The sequence below is a fragment of the Sphaeramia orbicularis genome, chromosome 21 (assembly GCF_902148855.1).
Source record: "Sphaeramia orbicularis chromosome 21, fSphaOr1.1, whole genome shotgun sequence".
Classification (NCBI taxonomy): domain Eukaryota; kingdom Metazoa; phylum Chordata; class Actinopteri; order Kurtiformes; family Apogonidae; genus Sphaeramia; species Sphaeramia orbicularis.
In genome coordinates, this window is record NC_043977.1 from 11,023,408 (window position 1) to 11,042,671 (window position 19,264).

Here is a 19,264-nt window from a genome sequence, read left to right on the forward strand (position 1 = left end):
CTACATCTGTACTACACCTGTACTATATTGGTACTACACCCATACTACACCTGCACTACGTCTGTACTACATATTTACTATATTGGTACTACACCCATACTTCACCTGTACTACATCTGTACTACACCTGTTCTACACCTGTACTACATTAATACTACACCTGCACTACATCAGTACTACGTCTGTACTACACCTGTATTACATTAGTACTACATCAGTACTGCAACAGTACTACAGGTAAACATACAGAGTATCTGCAGCTGAAAACCTTCTCTGTTCCCATCAGCCTTGGACCAAACTCCACTGATGGGAACAGAGGAGGTGTTTCGAAGAACTGGGCGCCTCTTTTACTCTAAAATATGTAAATATATGTGAGTTATTAGAGACCAGAACCAGTCATAACAACACTGGACGGCCACTGCTCTGTATTTATACTCGCATAACAGAGGAAAAGCCCCTGAACCATCATTAAATGAAGAATACTTCATCTTCAGTCCTACAGTCATGTTGAAAAGTTCAATGTTGTGTTTGTTGATTTGTTAAAGTTCTAATGACCACAAATTTGAACAAATGAATTACAAAATCAAAAACATAATCAACAAAAATTGAGAACCCGTACAGGACCAGTACAAGACCAATAGAGAACCAGTACAAGACCAGTACAAAAACAGTACAGGACCAGTAGAGGATCAGTACAAGACAGTGCAGGACCAGCTCAGAAAGGCCTGGTGGTGGGATCAGACCCAGGGTGTAACCACGCCTCCAGCTTGTGTTGTTGTCATTAATTAGAATAATGTGTAAATGAATATTTCCATGTGACTGACCCCCCACCCCCACCCCAGACCCCCTCTCAGCCTCCATCATCCCCTGCAGCCGTCCATCCGTGTCCTATATCCAGAAATTCCCTAAAGCTTCCTTAATCCGTTCATATCACCAAACCAATCAGAGCCAGTGTTTCCTCTGAGAGTCTCAGCTGGATAGAAACCACTGTTTACTGGTTCAGATCCACAGCTTCTACTGGAGCAGAACCATCTGGAACCAGGACAGACTTAGACCAAAGCGCACACAGCACCAGTCAGAACCTTTTCTCAGTCTTATAAAGTAACTGGGACGACTGGGAATTATATGAACTCACAGACCAGTGTGTTTACATGTGTGTGTGTTCAGGCTGTTCATGCCCATATATGGGCAGACGAGTCACTTGTGATGTAACTCCAACATTTGGAGTGGAGGTCTCGACTCCCCCTTCTCCAGCTGCCGGGGGCGGGGCCCGTCCTCCTGTTTCAGCCGCCTTTTAACTGCCTCTGTTTATTCCCCGCTCCTCTCTCTCTCCATCTGCAGCTCTGTGTCCGGACGAGGAGGAGGAGGAGGAAGAGGAGGAGCAGGAGGAGGCGTTCAGCACAGAAGCAGCAGCGGCTCCGTCAGTCGGCAGTGGCAGGAGGCCAAGCAGGAGCAGCAGGAGCGACCGGGAGGAAGCCCTGACACCGGCCCCAACGACCAAGGCCAAGACCGTCCCAACACCGCTCCGCGAGGCCTCCTCCGACGCTCTGTGGAAACCAGGGAGCGCGGCGAAGAGGAGCTGCGACAGAGGGAGGCGCAGCAGCTTGACTTCCGCTCGCTGCTGGGACGCCGAGCTGCCAGAAGCACCGACAACCGCAAACCGGGACCCGAGGAGGAGGCCGCGGACCCCAAGATGGACTTTAAGGCCAACCTCAAAGGCGTCAAGCCCAAAACCGACGATGAGCGCAAGGTGAACTCGACACAGCAGGTCGACTTCAGGGCCGTCCTGGGAAAGAAGGGCAGCGCCGCCGCCACCGCCACTGGAAACAGTAACAAACCTGCAGACGCCTCCAACAAGAACGCCAGCGACTTCCGCTCTGTCCTGGCCAACAAGAAGAAACCAGCTGAGAAGAACAGCGAGAAGAACAGTGAGAAGAACGGCGAGAAGGTGGCAGTGAATAACTGTGTGGATGGAGGGATTAATGAGAAGAAGAGTGGTGGCGGAGGAGGAGGAGGTGGTAAAGCGCCCGAGTTCTCAGAGAAGCTGAGCGACGTCACGGTGCTGGATGGACAGCGTCTCCGGCTGCAGTGCCACCTCTCCAACACCCCTGACCCCGCCAACGTCACTGTCACCTGGACGCTGGATGGGAAAGTCATCAAATCATCCAAGTTCATCGTCCTCGCCAAAGAAGGTCAGAGGTCACACACACACACACACACACACACAAAGCACCCATTGAGTCAAATTCTGCAGTTTTTCCTCCATCAGCTGCCGCCATTTAATTCACATCAGATGATTTATGAAGCAACATTTCAAAGAAAACCACAGGTAGAAGAACTGGAGACAAAGTCCAGGTTCTGAAACGTCCAAGGTTGACATTTAACATCCTGTCACATTAATCTAATGTTCAGACACTTAAAGTTCACATCAGACACATGAACATTAATTCCACTCTGATCAGTGTTGGTGTGTAAAAACCCACATGTATTGAAAACTGGTGACGACTTAATAGAATGATGATGATGATGATGATGATGATGATGATGACGGTAACAGATCTGTAAATGTTAGTGTCTTCCCTCTGTTCGCTGACAGATCATCTGGTGAAACTTTAACATAGTTGTGTTGTTTCTTTGTGTCAGGGGTTAAATCTGTTCCATCCAATCAGAGGCCAGTGTGAATTTGACTGAACCGTCAGTGTTGGGTTTGATGCAGTTTGTTGTGAGCGTCGTGAAGCGTCTGAACCAGCTGCCGACTGAGCTCAGGATTCACATTCTATTAATAGAACCAGATCTGAAACAATAGAAACTCACAGGATGTGATGTATGACGGCGGCCACAGACCATCACTGGTATTTCAGACGGGAACAGATCACTTTACACACAACAGCCACATTTGTGTTACTACGCTCCAGAGAACAGAATTGACGTTAACCAGACACCACCTGAATGCACCGCAATGACCCGACCATGAGTTCCATCTACAGTTGAACAGAATAACGACAACACTCAGCACTAACTCCATCTGAAGTTTACATTCTAATTAATAAATAGAATCGATCCTGAAAACTGACACTGAAAGTAAATTCATCAATTGAAATTTAATTCAATCAAATCAATCTGTTCACTTTCAGTTTCATTTTGTAACCATGGCAACAGCATTTAGTTGTAACAGTGTATCATTCAGAACTCTGGACAGCTCTGATTGGTTTCATCTCCATGGCAACAGCAGCCAATTGGTCAGAAATGAAGACGAAGCTACATCAACGAGGATTAATTCACAAACCTGATTAGATTATGGTTCAGCAGTCGTTTTTTCAAACAGTTATTAAACTATGTTAAAATGAAGAAAGATTAAATTTACACCTTAACTCTAAACATTTTAAATTCAGATTCTTTATTTATATAAATATTTATATAAATACCAAATTTTTGAATTTTCTCTGTATATTTTTAATTTTCACTCGTGGTTTTTTTTCTACCTTTCTTTTCTCGCTGTGATTGCTTTTTGTTTGTTGCTGCTGTTAACTATGAAATTTCTTCATGGTGGGATAAATAAAGTCTTATCTTCTCTTGTCTGAACCTTGGTGTAGTTCAGTTTTAATGGAGTTTTTAGAGCTTCTTTCAATATTTAATCCTTTATGTAAAAAGTGTAAATAAACTTGTAACATACCAGAATGATCAGTTCAATAAAGAGATAGAACACAGAAAACCTATGTTAAACCTTGTAAAGCTGAACCTTTCCATTGACAAGCCATTTTGGATGAAATACATGAAAGTATCTACTGTAAACCGTTGGTCAATATTATCATGTGGTACCTTATTATTAAGTTTAGAATCAACACAGCTGGGTCTTCAAGGTTATTTTACTATATTCCTGAAGATCAAAACAGAATCAGTGACAGAATGACCTGGATACTGATAGGCATTAATGAGACTAGAGGTTATTATAAGCCTTGGAACTTGGTAAAGAGGAGAACATTAACCCTAATTATGTGGAACAGGTTAACTGGATGGATTATACAGTTGTTGTCTTCAGATTTATTTGCAGTGTTTTGTGTTTATTTAAAGGATGAGGCAGTGTAACAGTTTAGTGTTGACTGATGTAACTGTGATGTAGTAATTATTTGTTCTAGTTTCACAATGATTTTATTTTCCATGGCTTTATGGGTGATGAAGTCCATCTGAAGTTTTTTCTATAGTTTAATGAATCTGATCAAATGTACAAACAACAAACTGAACCAAACTCATTATTTCATTAAAAAAATGGTTGTGATCAATTTTGTTCATTTAATTACTATGCTTTCAAGATCTTTTCCATTTCAGTTGATTTATTGTTGAGTTCTTTGGTTGTAAAACTACTGTTTCATAGTCATGGTTTATTTCTGACCAATCAGCTGCTGTTGCCAGGGAGCACTAGCCAATCAATGTTGAGAAAATGTGTAAACGCAACATTGTTGAAATTGAAATAAAACAATACTATAGAATCACAAACTGCAAAAAAACGCAAACAGTAATAATGAAATTATCGTGTTCCCTTTATTAATAATTATCATAAATGTAAACAAATCATCGTAGAGAAGATGTTTAGTTTCAGAAATCACAAAACAGGAGAAAGTGAAGCTCTGTGTTTGGATGTCTGCTGCTGAAATGCACTCTGGGAGTTTTATTTATTTATTTAGTTTTATTGTCCTCATGCTTGCACCTGTTTCTGTTAACTGTCAGGTTTCCATCCAAACTGAACGTCAGCCAAATTTTCAGGAGATCTTCAACATAAAACATTAATTTAAGCATATTTTAATTTTCATTCACCGCCATTGAATATTAGGTCATAATTTTATATATATTATATTTTATCCTTATTTTATATTTTTAATGTTATGTTTAAGTGAAAAGACTGCAACAGTCATCAATAGTCATCAAGCTTTTCTCTTTCAGCATTTGAGTCATTATGATCTTAATGGGATGTAAAATAAATCAGCTTATTGTGACTTAAGTCTGAAGTGGATTTTAGATTGGTGGTCAGTGATCCTGGACGAGTCCCCAAAAATTGCCAAATCTTAATCTGAAGGATCTCCTGTTGAGGTTCAGAGGTCTTGAGGTTAATAGAAACTCTCCATTTCTTTCAAAGAAAACTGGAAAATATTGATCCCGGATGAGCCCCCACAAATCTTAGAGTCTTATACACGAACATGTTGTTCGATAAAACTGGTTCATTCACATAAACACAGCTTTTACAGATGACAATGATAATAAATAATAGTCTGCCATTATCTGCTATATTGAAACTTACAGAAACACCTCTGATCCAGGCTCTGATCCATGTGGTCCATCAACCTGAGTCTAATTTTCTCTTTACTGATTCTTTATGGATCCTCCACAGGTCATCAAAGCCTTTATTTTTACACTTGTTCCTTCAACTCTTCATCCCCTGATGATGTTTTGCTGCTGTTTCCATTTCATGTCATTTGTTTTTCATATTTATTGAACACGACAGAATCCTGGGTTTTGGATTTGTTGGAAAGCAGTCAGAGTGTTGACTGTCCATGAGTCTGGTGTAAATTATCCATGTTGCTGTGTTGATGTCAGCTGTGGTTTAATCCAGATTTAAGAGAGGGATGGTGTAAATCCATCTGATCCAGGATCTAGATCCATCTGTATCTCAGTTCATCTTCAGGTGATGGTTTCACACCAGGTTTGTTTGACCTGTTTTCATCTGTCATAGTGGAACTGTCAGGCCCAGATCAAGGCCCAGGTCCAGGTCTTCTGTCTCTGTCTTCTGTCTTTGGTATTTTTTCCATATTTTCCACCATTTTGTAAAATCCTTAATAAGACGCTGTTATATCAGGTTTTATTTCCATAGCATGGTTCACCCTTTGGCCGAGTGAACCACGTGAAGATGATTGAATGCCGAAAGAACATTGGCACTGATAGGAGAGACCTGCAACCTACTATCAATCTCTACTGGATGCAAAGAGCAGCCATACAACTAAACAGATGCATGTCAGACAAAATTTAGATCAAACGAGGCGTGTGATAAAGATGTGTCCAATCACCAGGTCTGTCACTGAGCACATCTGCAGGAACATCAAGAACTACAAAGGAGTCAACATTGGTGGCGTCTGAATGAACAACATATGGTACGCTGATGATACTGTGGTCCTAGTAGAAAATGAGGAAGATCTCCAAGTCACTGTAGACAGAGTTAAGGAAGCAGGAGAAGTTTATAACATGAAGATGAACGTTAAGAAAACAAAGACAATGGTCATCAGTAAAACACAAGAAAGGACAAGAATCAACTTCTGAATGATGGAGCAGTTATCAAGCAAGTCAATATATCTACAAACTGACAGAGGATGGGAAATGTGAAGAAGGAATTGGGAGAATTTCTATGATTAAATAAGCCTTTACTAAGATAAACAAAGTACTAACAAGACCCTGAAGTCCACTACCAATAAGAATCCAGATTCTGTACAGCTTTGTATGGTCAACACTCTGTGGAGCTGAGACATGGACACTTACAGCACCAATGAAGAAGAAACAGACATCCTTTGAACTCTGGACATATAGAAGAATGATGGACATCTCATGGATGGACAGAGTCAAAAACCAAGAAGTCCTCAGAAGAGTTAACACCAGAAAACGCCTCCTTGAACTAGGGATGTAAACAGTTAATCGACTATCAATTAATTGTCCGTTTTTCTGATATTTGGTTCTGTTCATTTCTTATTTTTACTCATATTCATCCTTTATTTAACCTTTTACGTTTCTGTCAACAGGAAACACATGAAGCGGGATTTAGATATTTACCTTTGCCAAGGAGGTCATATTTTTGTCGGCACTGGTTTGTCTGTCTGTCTGTGTGCAAGATAACTCAAAAAGTTATGGACGGATTTGGATGACGATTTCAGGAAATGTTGATACTGGCACAAGGAACAAATTATTAATTTTTGGTGGTGATCGGGGGTGGGGGCACTGACCAGTCTTGGCAGAGGTCTGCGCTCTCTGAGTGCTTTTCTAGACAAGAGAGCGCAGACCTCCTCCAAGGCAAACCAGTGGACCCCCGTGGTCCCACCCCACCCCCCCACCCCCGATCACCACCACAATTTTCATCTAAATCCATCCATAACTTTTAGAGTTATCTTGCACACAGACAGACAGACAAACATGGGGGGGGGCACTGATCTGCCTTGACAGAGGTCTGCGCTCTCCAAGTGCTTTTCTAGTTTTTCTATGTATTTTCCCCATTTCTCGTTTTTGTTTTTTAATGTGCAGATGAAAATACGCCCATAAATAACGTAACTCCGCCCACTTGCCCACCTGTTGACTGACTATTGGTTAAGTGTGAACGTCCTCAGATTGAACGCTGTCACAACCTGCTGCTAAATATACCAGAGGATTCCCTGTGTGTGTTTAATCCTGCTGTTATTTCAGTCTGTAGGACAGCCCTGATCCTGATCCTGGTCCTGATCCTGGTCCTCGGTCTCAGCTGCATACTGTGAATGCTTTGTCACATCTTAAAGGTCAAAGGTTATAGTGCTCAGACAGCTGAATACACTGTCACATTGTTGTTGTTATTGTTGTTATTGTCGTTAGGATATTTGGTGGTTGTTAACAGACACTATTTCCCAGAAGCCCCCTCACTGACAGACTGAAGCCGATGGGTTTAATCCCAGTCCGATGGTAGCTTTAGCGTTTCGCCGTGTAACTGAACATATGTGACAGTGTCGACATGTGTTTGGCCTCGTATGCTCTCACTGAAATACATGAAACCAATGATGCATTCAATGACCCTCATCACCTTTTTGAGCCGTCACCTTCAGGTGGCGGGTGATGTTGAACCACGTGGGACAGAGGCGTGGGACAATCTTAACATGTGATGACTGTAAAGAACAACGTTAAACATGATGATGTGAGTTCATACATGTTGGTATATGTTGTTCACAGTACTTTCGTGAATGAAGCCACACCCCCTCTGATCCGTCCAACCACAGACAGGCGCCATTCGGTCTCATCCTCCGTTAAACTCAGAAAACCCAGAACCAACAGGACTGAGCTGTTTCATTTCACATCTGTTTCATGTTCTCACTTTTATTTTGACTTCTTCCACCGTTCTATTTTTACTTCTGTTTTGGTTTTTTTTTTACGTTTATTATTTTACTCTGAGTTTTGAGTTTCATTGTATTGTTCATATACATTGACAGTAAAGGAACATAAGCATAAGTAAGTAATACCATAGTGATTGGCTGAAGCTGATTCTGTAATCGTCCAATTAGAACACAGCCTCAGGTCATATGTTGACCAAAACCTGACATCCACGACCAGGAAGTGAACGAATATTTCACACAGAAACAAAATGAAAACCATTAAAAACAACTTTAGTAAATGTTGGCATGAACAACAGGAACAAAGCATCACATGTTTTATTGAAAGGAATTTTTTGGCTCTAATATGTTTAATGTGATGTTTGATATGGATCTGGAACATAAACAGATTAAACACTGAGTCTGAATCTGTTAGACTGAGGTCATGTCTAATGTTGTGACCAATGTGTTGGTCTATACTGACGGTGTGTTGTTGTGGTTGTGTTCCCAGGAGGCCTCTGTTCTCTGACCATAGACAAAGCTCTTCCAGAGGATGAAGGCCAGTACAAATGTGCAGCTGAGAGTCCGTCAGGTCGAGCCGAGTGTTCCTGTATGGTCCTGGTCGACGGTAGGAAACACAAACACACAAACCAACTCTGGGTTCAACTCTTTCATCTGTCACTAAATCAACTGGAACCGTCATAGAATTCACTTTAACCCTCTGTAGATGGTTGTATTTCTAACGCCACAGTTTTACATCCACCGTCATTCAAATGACTGTAACTCCTGAACCGTTCTATTGGCAGAATCCAACGGTCGTCTCTTATCTGAGATTGGGTTCTTTCTATTGGTCTACAACACACTAGGGTAGAAGCCTGCATTGGCCGAAGGGGGAGGGGTGGAAGTGGGCGGGGCTTAGAGCAGCAGAGTGCAGTCAGTGAGAGAGACATGGAAGACTTTTATGCCTTTTGCAGTATTTCAGTGGTGAATTCTTTTACATAATTATATATATATATATATATATGTATATAATAGACACCTTTTTTTACTGTATACACAGCATAAAGAGATACCGTCTCTGTAGAAGAATCAGATGGATGTTTTTGTCAGTGAAGTGAGGGTCTCTGTCTACAACTAGACAGGAAGTGAACAGAGACTATCACACAGGATAAAAATGACTAGAAAGAACCTATAAATTAGAAGAACATGGACACAGAATGATCTAGACAAACTAAAATGTTTGAACACATGGAAAATAGTTGAAAATTTATTTCTAAAATCTTATAAAGTTTCATAATGAACATTTACATTTGTTTTTCAGAAATGATTTTTAAAAATTCACTCCGTTTAACCGTATTTTTTTTACTATAACACACCATTTTAAGCATTTATTACATATAATAATGACAATTAATGGACAGATATTGAAAGTTAAGTTCTTCCTGAAAAAAGGTGCTAAAGAATTGACAAAAAAAGACATTTTCTGACACTTTTATTCCAAAAAAAAAAAAAACAACCATAAATAAATCCTGGCCTGTTCTAAAGGTAAACCTAAAAGGGTTAAACAGATGGATAAAGACATGACTCTGTCCAGAAATGGAATCAAAATGTCTGAGCATCGATGAATTTTCTCCTGTTTGTATTTTGGTTTTAAAGGAAAAGGAAAGTAATGATTATTTCTTTTTAATTGTTATTATTTTTACCTTCTTTTTCCTTTTCCTCTGGTGGGATGGTCATTGTTTTATTGATAAACTCAGATGAATGTCAGGAGGTTGAAAAGTTGTAATTTATGACTTATATAAAAGGTGTCGGATTAAATAAGTGTGTACTTCTTTGCTCCTTTTCAATGTGTAAATATCACTAAAATTATACAAAGTATTTCTTTTGTATCATGGGATACATTTCCTTTCTTGTTTTGGTTGTTTTCTGTTAATAATTTGCTTTGGTTGTTTACTTTGTCATTGTTTTGAGTAGTATATGACTGAAAAAATAAAACATTCATTCATTTATGAAAATGTCCATCACATAAACTCAACTGCGTTGATTTGGGTCCAGGACGAGGCTCAGATCATGAACCTTCATCAAACCCAACAGAAACAGTTAAAGGTTTCTTCTTCCTCTCTGGTCTCAGCTGATTTCAGTTTCCTGTAATTTGACAAATATCAACACAAACAAATGTTTTTATCAGACATCGTTCCTGGAAAAGCTCATTAGCGTCCAAGGCCGACAGGAATCAGAGGAAATAAAGCAGCGTCACATTTAATCAGTTCTGTTAAATATTTGTGAAGGATTCGAATGAACATCCTTCAGGTTTGATGTAAACATGACCACAGTGGAGACACACATGGACACTACGACTCCTAGGATGCATTTCATCAACAGACAGTTTAAAACTGAGACTTAGTCATTAAAGTCTCAGTTTTAGAATTAAAAACTCCTCAAAATCTCTGAATATTTGTGTTTTTAATTCATAAAGTGGTTAGATTCTAAGTGATGTTTTTTGTCTAAGTCTTGAATAAGTTACAGTTGTTTAATATTCTATTATACTTGGACTTTTTCAGTGAAAACAGGTTTATTCTATATTTTACCTATATTTGTTTTACTGTATCTGAGAGCAAATACTGAGGTTTTACATCACAACAGAGGAAACAACGCAAACATGTTAACATTGGAAGTGAAGCTGAAATGCATCCTGGGAGTTGTAGTCTAACATTGTTCTTATGTTTTGTCGGTTGTAGTTCAAGGCAAATGGAAAAACAGTCGCTGTATTTGATAGTTTGTTTTGTGTGTTTTACAGTGTGTTTCTTGTGTTTAACAGTGCATTTTGTGTGTTTTACAGTGTGTTTTGTGTCTTACAATGTGTTTTGTGTCTTACAATGTGTTTTTCTGTATGTTTGTGTGTTTTTACATTGTGTTTTACAGTGTATTATACAATATGTCTTGTGTGTTTTACAGTGTGCTTTGTCTGTTTTTACACTTTGCTTTACAGTGTGTTTTACAGTATGATTTGTGTGTCTTACAGTGTGTTTTACGGTGTGTTTTGTGTTTTACAGTGTGTCTTGTATTGTGTTTTACAGTGTGTTTTTTGCATTTTACAGTGTATTTCACAGTATGTTTTGTGTGTTTTTACAGTGTGTTTTACAGTGTGTTTTGTGTTTTACAGTGTGTCTTACAGTGTGTTTGACAGTGTGTTTTGTGCGTTTTACAGTGTATTTTACAGTATGTTTTGTGTGTTTTTACAGTGTGTTTTACAGTGTGTTTTGTATTTTACTGGGCATTTTACACTGTGTTTTGTGCGTTTTTTGGTAGTTTTGTAACTGTTTGTGTCTCCTTCTCCAGATCCTGCTGAAAACTGTCCATCAGACAAGAAGAAGAAGTCGACTCCGACCTCAGAGAGTGAGTTTAAAACAGGAAGGGGCTGCACATGCCCTAATAAGGACAAGGCGGGAACACACACATGCACACACAACTACACACACTATATATATATATATATATATATATATATATATATATATATATATATATATATATATATATATATATATATATATATATATACGTATATATATATATATATACGTATATATATATATATATATATATATATATATATATATATATGTATATGTATATATGTGTGTATATATATATATATATATATATATATATATATACACACACATATATATGAGGGCTGTTCAATAAGTTCATGGCCTCACCCTGAAATACTGGTTGTTATAATACAGGATGTTACATTCTTTCGTGATGGGATAGTGATGCTTGAACATCGATGGACCAAGTGCATTGCTGTAAATGGAGATTATGTTGAAAAATAAAATATAAATTATCAGTCTGTGTTTTGTTCTGGGTGAGGCCATGAACTTATTGAACGGCCCTCGTATATATATATATATATATATATATATATATATATATATATATATATAAAACACACACACACAACTACACACACACACACACACAATTACATACAGACACACAATGTACACACACAACTATCACAATGTAGACATACACAGGAGTACACAGCACACATGAGATAGATAGATAGATAGATAGATAGATAGATAGATAGATAGATAGATAGATAGATAGATAGATAGATAGATAGATAGATAGATAGATAGATAGATAGATAGATAGATAGATAGATAGATAGATAGATAGATGGTGCTTTCGTTCCCTCCTGGGCTCTGATTGGTTGGTGCTTTCGTTCCCTCCTGGGCTCTGATTGGTTGGTTACATCATTCCCTCGTGGGCTCTGATTGGTTGGTGTTTTTATTCCCTCCTGGGCTCTGATTGGTTGGTGCTTTCATTCCCTCCTGGGCTCTGATTGGTTGGTTTGCTGGCTGTGCATCAGTAGATAAAACCTAGCGCAACCCGCTTCTAAAGGCCTAGAGCAGGGGTATTCAGATCTGGTCCTCGAGGGCCGGTGTCCTGCACGTTTTAGATATTTCCCTCTTCCATCACACCTGGAAGCCATTACATTGTTATCAGGCTTCTGCAGAGCTGGATGATGAGCTGATCATTAATTGAACCACATGTGCTGGAAGAAGGGAATATTTAAAACATGCAGGATACCGGCCCTCAAGGACCGGATTTGAATAATCCTGGCCTAGAGTACTGGTTCTGTGGTGTTCTTGGGTTCTTTAATGTGCTTTGGTTGGTTTTCAGCTGCTGAGGTTCCACATAGTTCTGTCACATGATCCATGTGTTCATACAGCCATTTAATGGACGTGTTCTGGGTTCAGGCCTCAGTGGAAAATCTGCTCTTATCTTTATGATCCAGCTCTAAATCCTCAGTGTGTTTATGGTCCTGGTCCAGATCAGACCACGTTCTTGAAACCTGATCTGCCGTTCACATGTTCCCATCAACCACCAGTAAACACCAGCATTTACAGCTGAATTCACTGTCTGACACCACACAGAACAAAACTATAAAGTAAAGCTCATGACGAACAAAATCGTTGTATGTAGTAAAGCTGGTTTTTAAAATAAGTAAAATACAGCTTCAACAAAACTCTGTAACAGTATTGAAACAAAGCTTGGATAACATTAATGTTAGCTTTAGCGTTAGCATATCCTCCTCTGGTCTATTCACTATTTATGTATTTATCATTTTTGTGTCAAAAAAAAAATAAAAAAAATAAGAGCAGCTTTTTTACAATGCTAACACTATGGGCTGAGCTAGGCTAAACCTATGCTGTTCTTCCATTGATCCCTGATATGCTAGCGTTATTTACTGACACTGTTCAACATTAAAACATAATGTGATTTGTGTTAGCGGTTTGTGGCTATACTAAGCTAGGTTCCTTTTCACATTTTGTTAAATATGCTAACATTGTGAAGCTAAAATATTATTTATAAGTGTCAAGATTAGCCAACATTATGTCAACCTCTATGCTAACTATGGCTGCGTATAGTATCTTGTCTTTGTGCTAAGCTAAGCTAAAAGCTAAAACTATGATTCTACCAGACACCTGATTTGTTCTGTGTGTCTGAGAATCCTATTAATCTTTTCATGCATTCTATTGTTTTACTAGCATTAAAAGAGAAGATTCGAACTGTTGTAAAAAAAAAAATCCATATTTCTGTTTTTTACTGATGCTAGTGAAAAAGTAAATTAGCTACATTTTTCACTATATTTTTCTTTTTTAATTCAGTTTCAACATTGTCACAAAGAATAGTTTTATGTGGTTTCTTGAACAAATGCAGAAATAATAAATACAGCAAAACATGATGGAAGATGAATAGTAGTAGTATGTAAAAACAACTAATATAAAATTAATATAAACCGGTGGTAATTAAACTAATTGGAGCCTAGGGCTGGGCGATATGAGCGATTTTCATATCAGACAATATCGATATGTATCACGATATAAATGAAATCACTATTTTTGTCAAGTTTAAATTTTCTGTTCCTCATAAGTTAGTTGTGAAGACATCAGGTTATTTTTGAGTTAATTATGATTTATTTTCTGTCAGAGGTTGAACATGTCAGATGTGCTGAAGAACATTATACAACTGTTTCAGATGAATAATAAAGGTACATATATTTAAAACAAAACCAAATGTCTGACCAGCAGGCCAAAGCTTTCAAATTTTAAAAGAGAACACAAACAAAACAGACCATCTTCACAAAATAATACCGGGGGTATATTCGTGGGGGTGCGTTCCTTAACTGCCGTGAAACCAAACGTAAACTTAAGAAAAGTTCAATGTTTGTGTTTTTTACATTGGCTACACGTATTCGTTTGGTACACCTCCGTATTGTATTGAAGACCCCGAACTGAAATGGTTTGCACCCTACTTTTCAGTAACCCGGTCGCCCGAGTTCTCGGTCACATTTTCTCCTGAGGGAACAACCGCTGCAGCCCAAACATTAGTGTGTGTCTGGCTCTCACACCTGTGCTGTGTGTGTCAACCTAACTTGACATGGCTCTAGCATGATTAGTTCAGTGCGGCGCTACTTAATTATGATTGGCTGTTCTTATGTCTGTCAAAACATGGACAAATGACTTCTATCAAAATTGTACCGAGCATGTCTCATATTTCTATCGAGGAAAAATTGTCTCACAATATATGTCGTTATCATTTTATCGCCCAGCCCTATTGGAGCCACAGACATAAATGAATAATCTGTCATTTTAACCCTTTCTCTGTCTAAACCCATCTTTGAACATCACTAATATATCCTCATGCTAACTGTTTTAGCTTCACTGACTGTAGTTTCCCTGTTGCTAAGCTAGGTTAGCTCAGTACGTGTTTTTCACTTAGCTAAATGTTCTCATGTCCCATGTGTTGTGTTTTTTCCCTAAACAGACTGATTAATCTTAGTGTTTGTTGATATCAGCTGCAGTTTTCAGTGTGTGATTAGCGACGGTGTGTATGATTAGCAGTGTTGTGGCAGCGTTGTGCTGTGATAATGAGGTGGACGTCGAGGACACAGAGCAGAGTCTGAGAAGCAGATGTGAACCGACAGCAGACGTCCAGTGCTCCCGTCCTCTTCCTTTTAAGGCCTGGTTTCCAGCACTTGTTTTTACTTCACACATTCAGACACTGAGCTGCTCCTTTTAAGACGCTGCTCGTCCTCAACTCCGGCCCCAATTTAGGATGAAACCCATGGATGTGCAGACGTCCAGACTCACAGGATGCTTGACATGAGGAAAAACTGAAAAGAAAAAAAAAAAACAGAAAAAAATAGACAAAGGCAGCAAAAAGCAGATAATTACTGTGAAAGAGTTGAATAAAAGTCCATCCAGTTATTACAGTGAAGACACTGAAGTCTCTGTAAAAGTCCACCTCTTAACAGGACATTTTGTTTTATGGAGGATCACCGTCCACCCATCGTTCTCAAACTTGGACGTACAGGGATTTTCCGTTTTTGATGGTTATAAATGTTGTGTTTATTCGTCTGTTTGGATCCAGAAAAGCAAAAACTGTCATGAAACACAGATCTCAACACGACGGCCAATCAGAGACAGATGTGGACTGAAACCCTGGACTGGGTTGGACTTTACTGTCAGTGGAAAACCATGACCTTAGATCCTTCAGATATTTATGTCTCAGTGGATGAAGTCCAAAAAGGACAAATAGGACAAACACCTGCAGGATCCAAGTCCTGATGATCCATCAAAGACAGTTTATTATTAGAACCAAACAATATGTAACTACAGAACCAGAAGACACCTGAGGATAGGACAGTAGTGTCCCACTGAGGACAGAACCAGTCTTCATCATGTCTGTACCAACTATGTCCTCAGTGTATCCATCCACACCCGTCTCCATCGGCCAGCTGGTCCTCCCTAAGGACATACTTGGTCTAGACTCAGAGGGGCAAACCGGTAACAGAGTTGAAGAGATGAACATTAATCCTTCATCAGTGTCTGCTATTACTATGATTATTATTACTATTATTAATCCCAGTGCATGATGGGACGAGTGGACCAGACTTACTCTGACACGCACTATGTTCAGTTTGAACAGACACAACCTTTAGCAAACACAACAGACTGAACCCACAGGTGAGTGTTAAATGTTCGTAGTGTTAGTAAATGCAGCACACACCTTACCTGGACCAGAAACTGATCCAAGTGTAAACAGGTTTACTCACAGGTTCTGAAACTGGTTTGAGGTGGAGCTGATTCTGCCTGTTGGTTCTACTCATTCATTCTGCCTGTTGGTTCTACCTAGTGGTTCTTCCTGTTGGATCTACCTGTTGGTTCTACTTGGCAGTTCTGCCCATTGGTTCTTCCTGGTGGTTCTGCTTGTTGGTTCTACACAGTGGTTCTGCCCGTTTGTGCTACCCGGCGGTTCTGCCCATTGGTTCTACCTGTTGGTTCTGCTCATTGGTTCTACTCGGTGGTCCTACCTGTTGGTTCCACCTCCATGTGGACATGTTTAATTAAAGAACAGGACAAAAACCTCCTGCAGGTTGTCAAAAGGTCAGAGGTCAGCATCAGTGGACTGATACTGGAGACTTTTCTCCATCAAATCAAACCTGTTTAATCATCGTTGTCTAGTCATGTGACCTTTGTCTCCATCCAATTACTGCATTCATCCACCTCCAAACAGGAAGTACAGCCATCCTGAGGGAACCGTGATGCAGATGTTGAGTTATTCCTGGAACAGGACCCTCTTTGGTTTGTGTCTGTACAGATGTGATGATGATGTTCAATTGGTTAGTTCTTCCTCTGTGGTTGAATCAGTACTGTCATTGTAGCGCCCCCTACAGGAATGACTGTCTCCATTTAATGACCTCTTTTCATCAGGAATGTGACAATAGATGAGTTTGACTGAATCCAAACCCAAACCTGGTCTGATATCCACACCTTCAGGTTCCTTTGGTTATGTCAGTTTGTGGTCATTCATTAGTTTCATCAACTCCATGTCATTAATTCTGTTAGAAATGTGGAGTCTGTTCTTTTCCTTTAAAACACAGTTTAATGAGTCTGATTCATCGTCTGTGTCATAACTAAAATCAGGAAGAACTTTGTCTTGGAAAGTTCTGCTGTTTGTGTTTCCACCAAAAGAAAAGAAACTATAAGATCAAGAAGAATTACTGCTTCTATTTCTTCTTTTCCTTCTTCTTCTCCTCCTCCTTCTTTTCTTTCTTCCTCTTCTTGTGCAGCCATCAGAATAAATCAAACCCTCTGAGCTTCTTTCTATTTTTAGAATTACCATATATGGCCAACAGGACACTCCATCTCCTCCACATTCTTCTTCTCTGTCTGTAAACGTTACTGGAAAGAAAAAAGAAAAGGCAGAGAAGAAGAAACTGAGTGTGTCCTCCGATTGACCTGAACTTCCTGGAACATACATAGAACAGGGAACACATGGAACATACATGGGACATGCATGGAACACATGGAACATACATGGGACAAGGATCACTGTCTGATTCTCTGTTTTGTTCCAAACAGGTGAAGCTCGAATAAAGAAGCCGACGCCGAAGACACCTCCAAAACAAGGTGACCAACATGTGGACTGACCTTTGACCTCAGTCCTCTGAGGACAGAGGTCCAGTAACTTCATGACACATTCGCTGACCTCAGGTTTAACTCAGTAGATGATGGTGTTACCTCTCACGTTAAAGTTCAGTCTGAAAATCAGTGAGTCACAATGGGTTAAAGCTGTGATTGGTCAGACGAGGAGCTGTGCGTGCTGTGATTGGCTGCTGTGTTCTGTGGCAGGATTAATGTGGGACTGGCTTTGATTGGTCCACGGTGTCGTTTCAGCTCTGCCTCCTCAGATCCTCTCCTTCCCTGAGGACATGAAGATCCTGGCTGGAGAGAAGGTTGAGATCCTCTGCAAGTTCTCTGGAGCTCCGCCCATCACCTGCACCTGGCTCAAGTTCAGGAAACCAGTAAGACCAGTAACACACACTGGAGGGGGAGGAGCTGCGGGGCAGTCAATCCTCCCACACAGTAGGGGGAGGGGCTAAGTCCATCCTCTCACACAAGATGGGGAGGGGCTTAGGGTCAGTCCGTCCTCCCACACAGGATGGGGAGGGGCTAAGGGTCAGTCCATCCTCCATCATTCAGATCCCAGGTCCATTAGAGGCTTTGATGATTGACACCACGCCAAGTCACTAAGTTAGCATTTAGCAATAGCCTACCCATCACCCTTTGTATAGTCCTGCAGTCCCGCCTTTGTTGTCCAAATATGGTCATTTTCAACAAACCTTGGCAATAACCACAACACAAACCACTGACTTTAAAATGACAGTCATTCATACTTATAGACAAATTAAATCCAAAAGCAGTTACAACAGAAGTAGTGAGATGTTGCTGTGGAAATAATACACCATCTCAGTATGTGTGTATGTGGTGCATAATGTGAGGGTTAACCCTGTGTGTTCCAGATCCAGGAAGGTACGGCCGACATCTCCATTGACTCCTCCGACAGCAGCAGTAAACTGACCATCGTCAGCGGTCAGCAGGAGCACTGTGGATGCTACACCGTGGAACTGAGGAACACATACGGCCTTCGCCAGGCCGCGCTCAACCTCACCATAGTTGGTAACCTACTGCAACCGCCACCTCCTCCACCATTAATAGACACCAACACGACCCCGTCCATCGCCAACACCCCCTCCACATCATACGTCAGATACTAACACCACCTCCTCATCATCAGTAGTTGACTCTAGAGGCTGTAGGAGGCAGTGTTCTTTGTCGTCACACACCCTCACCTCCACCTCCTCCTCCTCAGATAAACCTGATCCTCCTGCTAAGGTCCCGGCGGCGTCGGACATCCGTCGGTCGAGTTTGACCCTGTCATGGTACGGACCTACATATGATGGAGGCAGCGCCGTCCAGTCCTACAACCTGGAGATCTGGGATTCTGTGGACCAGGTCTGGAAACACCTGGTGTCCTGCAACAGCACCTCCTACAATGTACAGGTGAGGCACCGCCCAGACACACCCCCATGTTCAAAGGCTCAGGAAATGATTCTGATTTTGATTCTGGTATTCTGAGAACATTCACATTAAACTTAATGAATTAGTGTCTAATATGTGGTAAAAGTACAGTACACCTTTAGTTTCTCTGTAGGAAACTTCATCCTGTGCATTTGGTTGGTTTAGAACCCATAAACCCCAGTCCATACCAGTACCCTGAACAAGAGAATTAACCTAGCATAGGTGTTTTTGATA

At 40.3% G+C, this 19,264-nt stretch overlaps 1 protein-coding gene across 2 annotated transcripts in view; it reads left to right on the forward strand.

The window, feature by feature from the left end:
- LOC115411948 (myosin light chain kinase, smooth muscle-like) overlaps positions 1–19,264 on the forward strand; it is a 52,893-nt gene that overhangs the window by 24,357 nt on the left and 9,272 nt on the right. For both annotated transcript variants that reach the window (XM_030124252.1, XM_030124253.1), the window contains exons 17-23: positions 1,342–2,192; positions 8,596–8,712; positions 11,424–11,480; positions 17,531–17,578; positions 17,846–17,973; positions 18,472–18,628; positions 18,822–19,012. In XM_030124252.1, the coding sequence (XP_029980112.1) occupies positions 1,342–2,192; positions 8,596–8,712; positions 11,424–11,480; positions 17,531–17,578; positions 17,846–17,973; positions 18,472–18,628; positions 18,822–19,012 (1,549 nt within the window). The remainder of the gene's footprint in view (positions 1–1,341; positions 2,193–8,595; positions 8,713–11,423; positions 11,481–17,530; positions 17,579–17,845; positions 17,974–18,471; positions 18,629–18,821; positions 19,013–19,264) is intronic.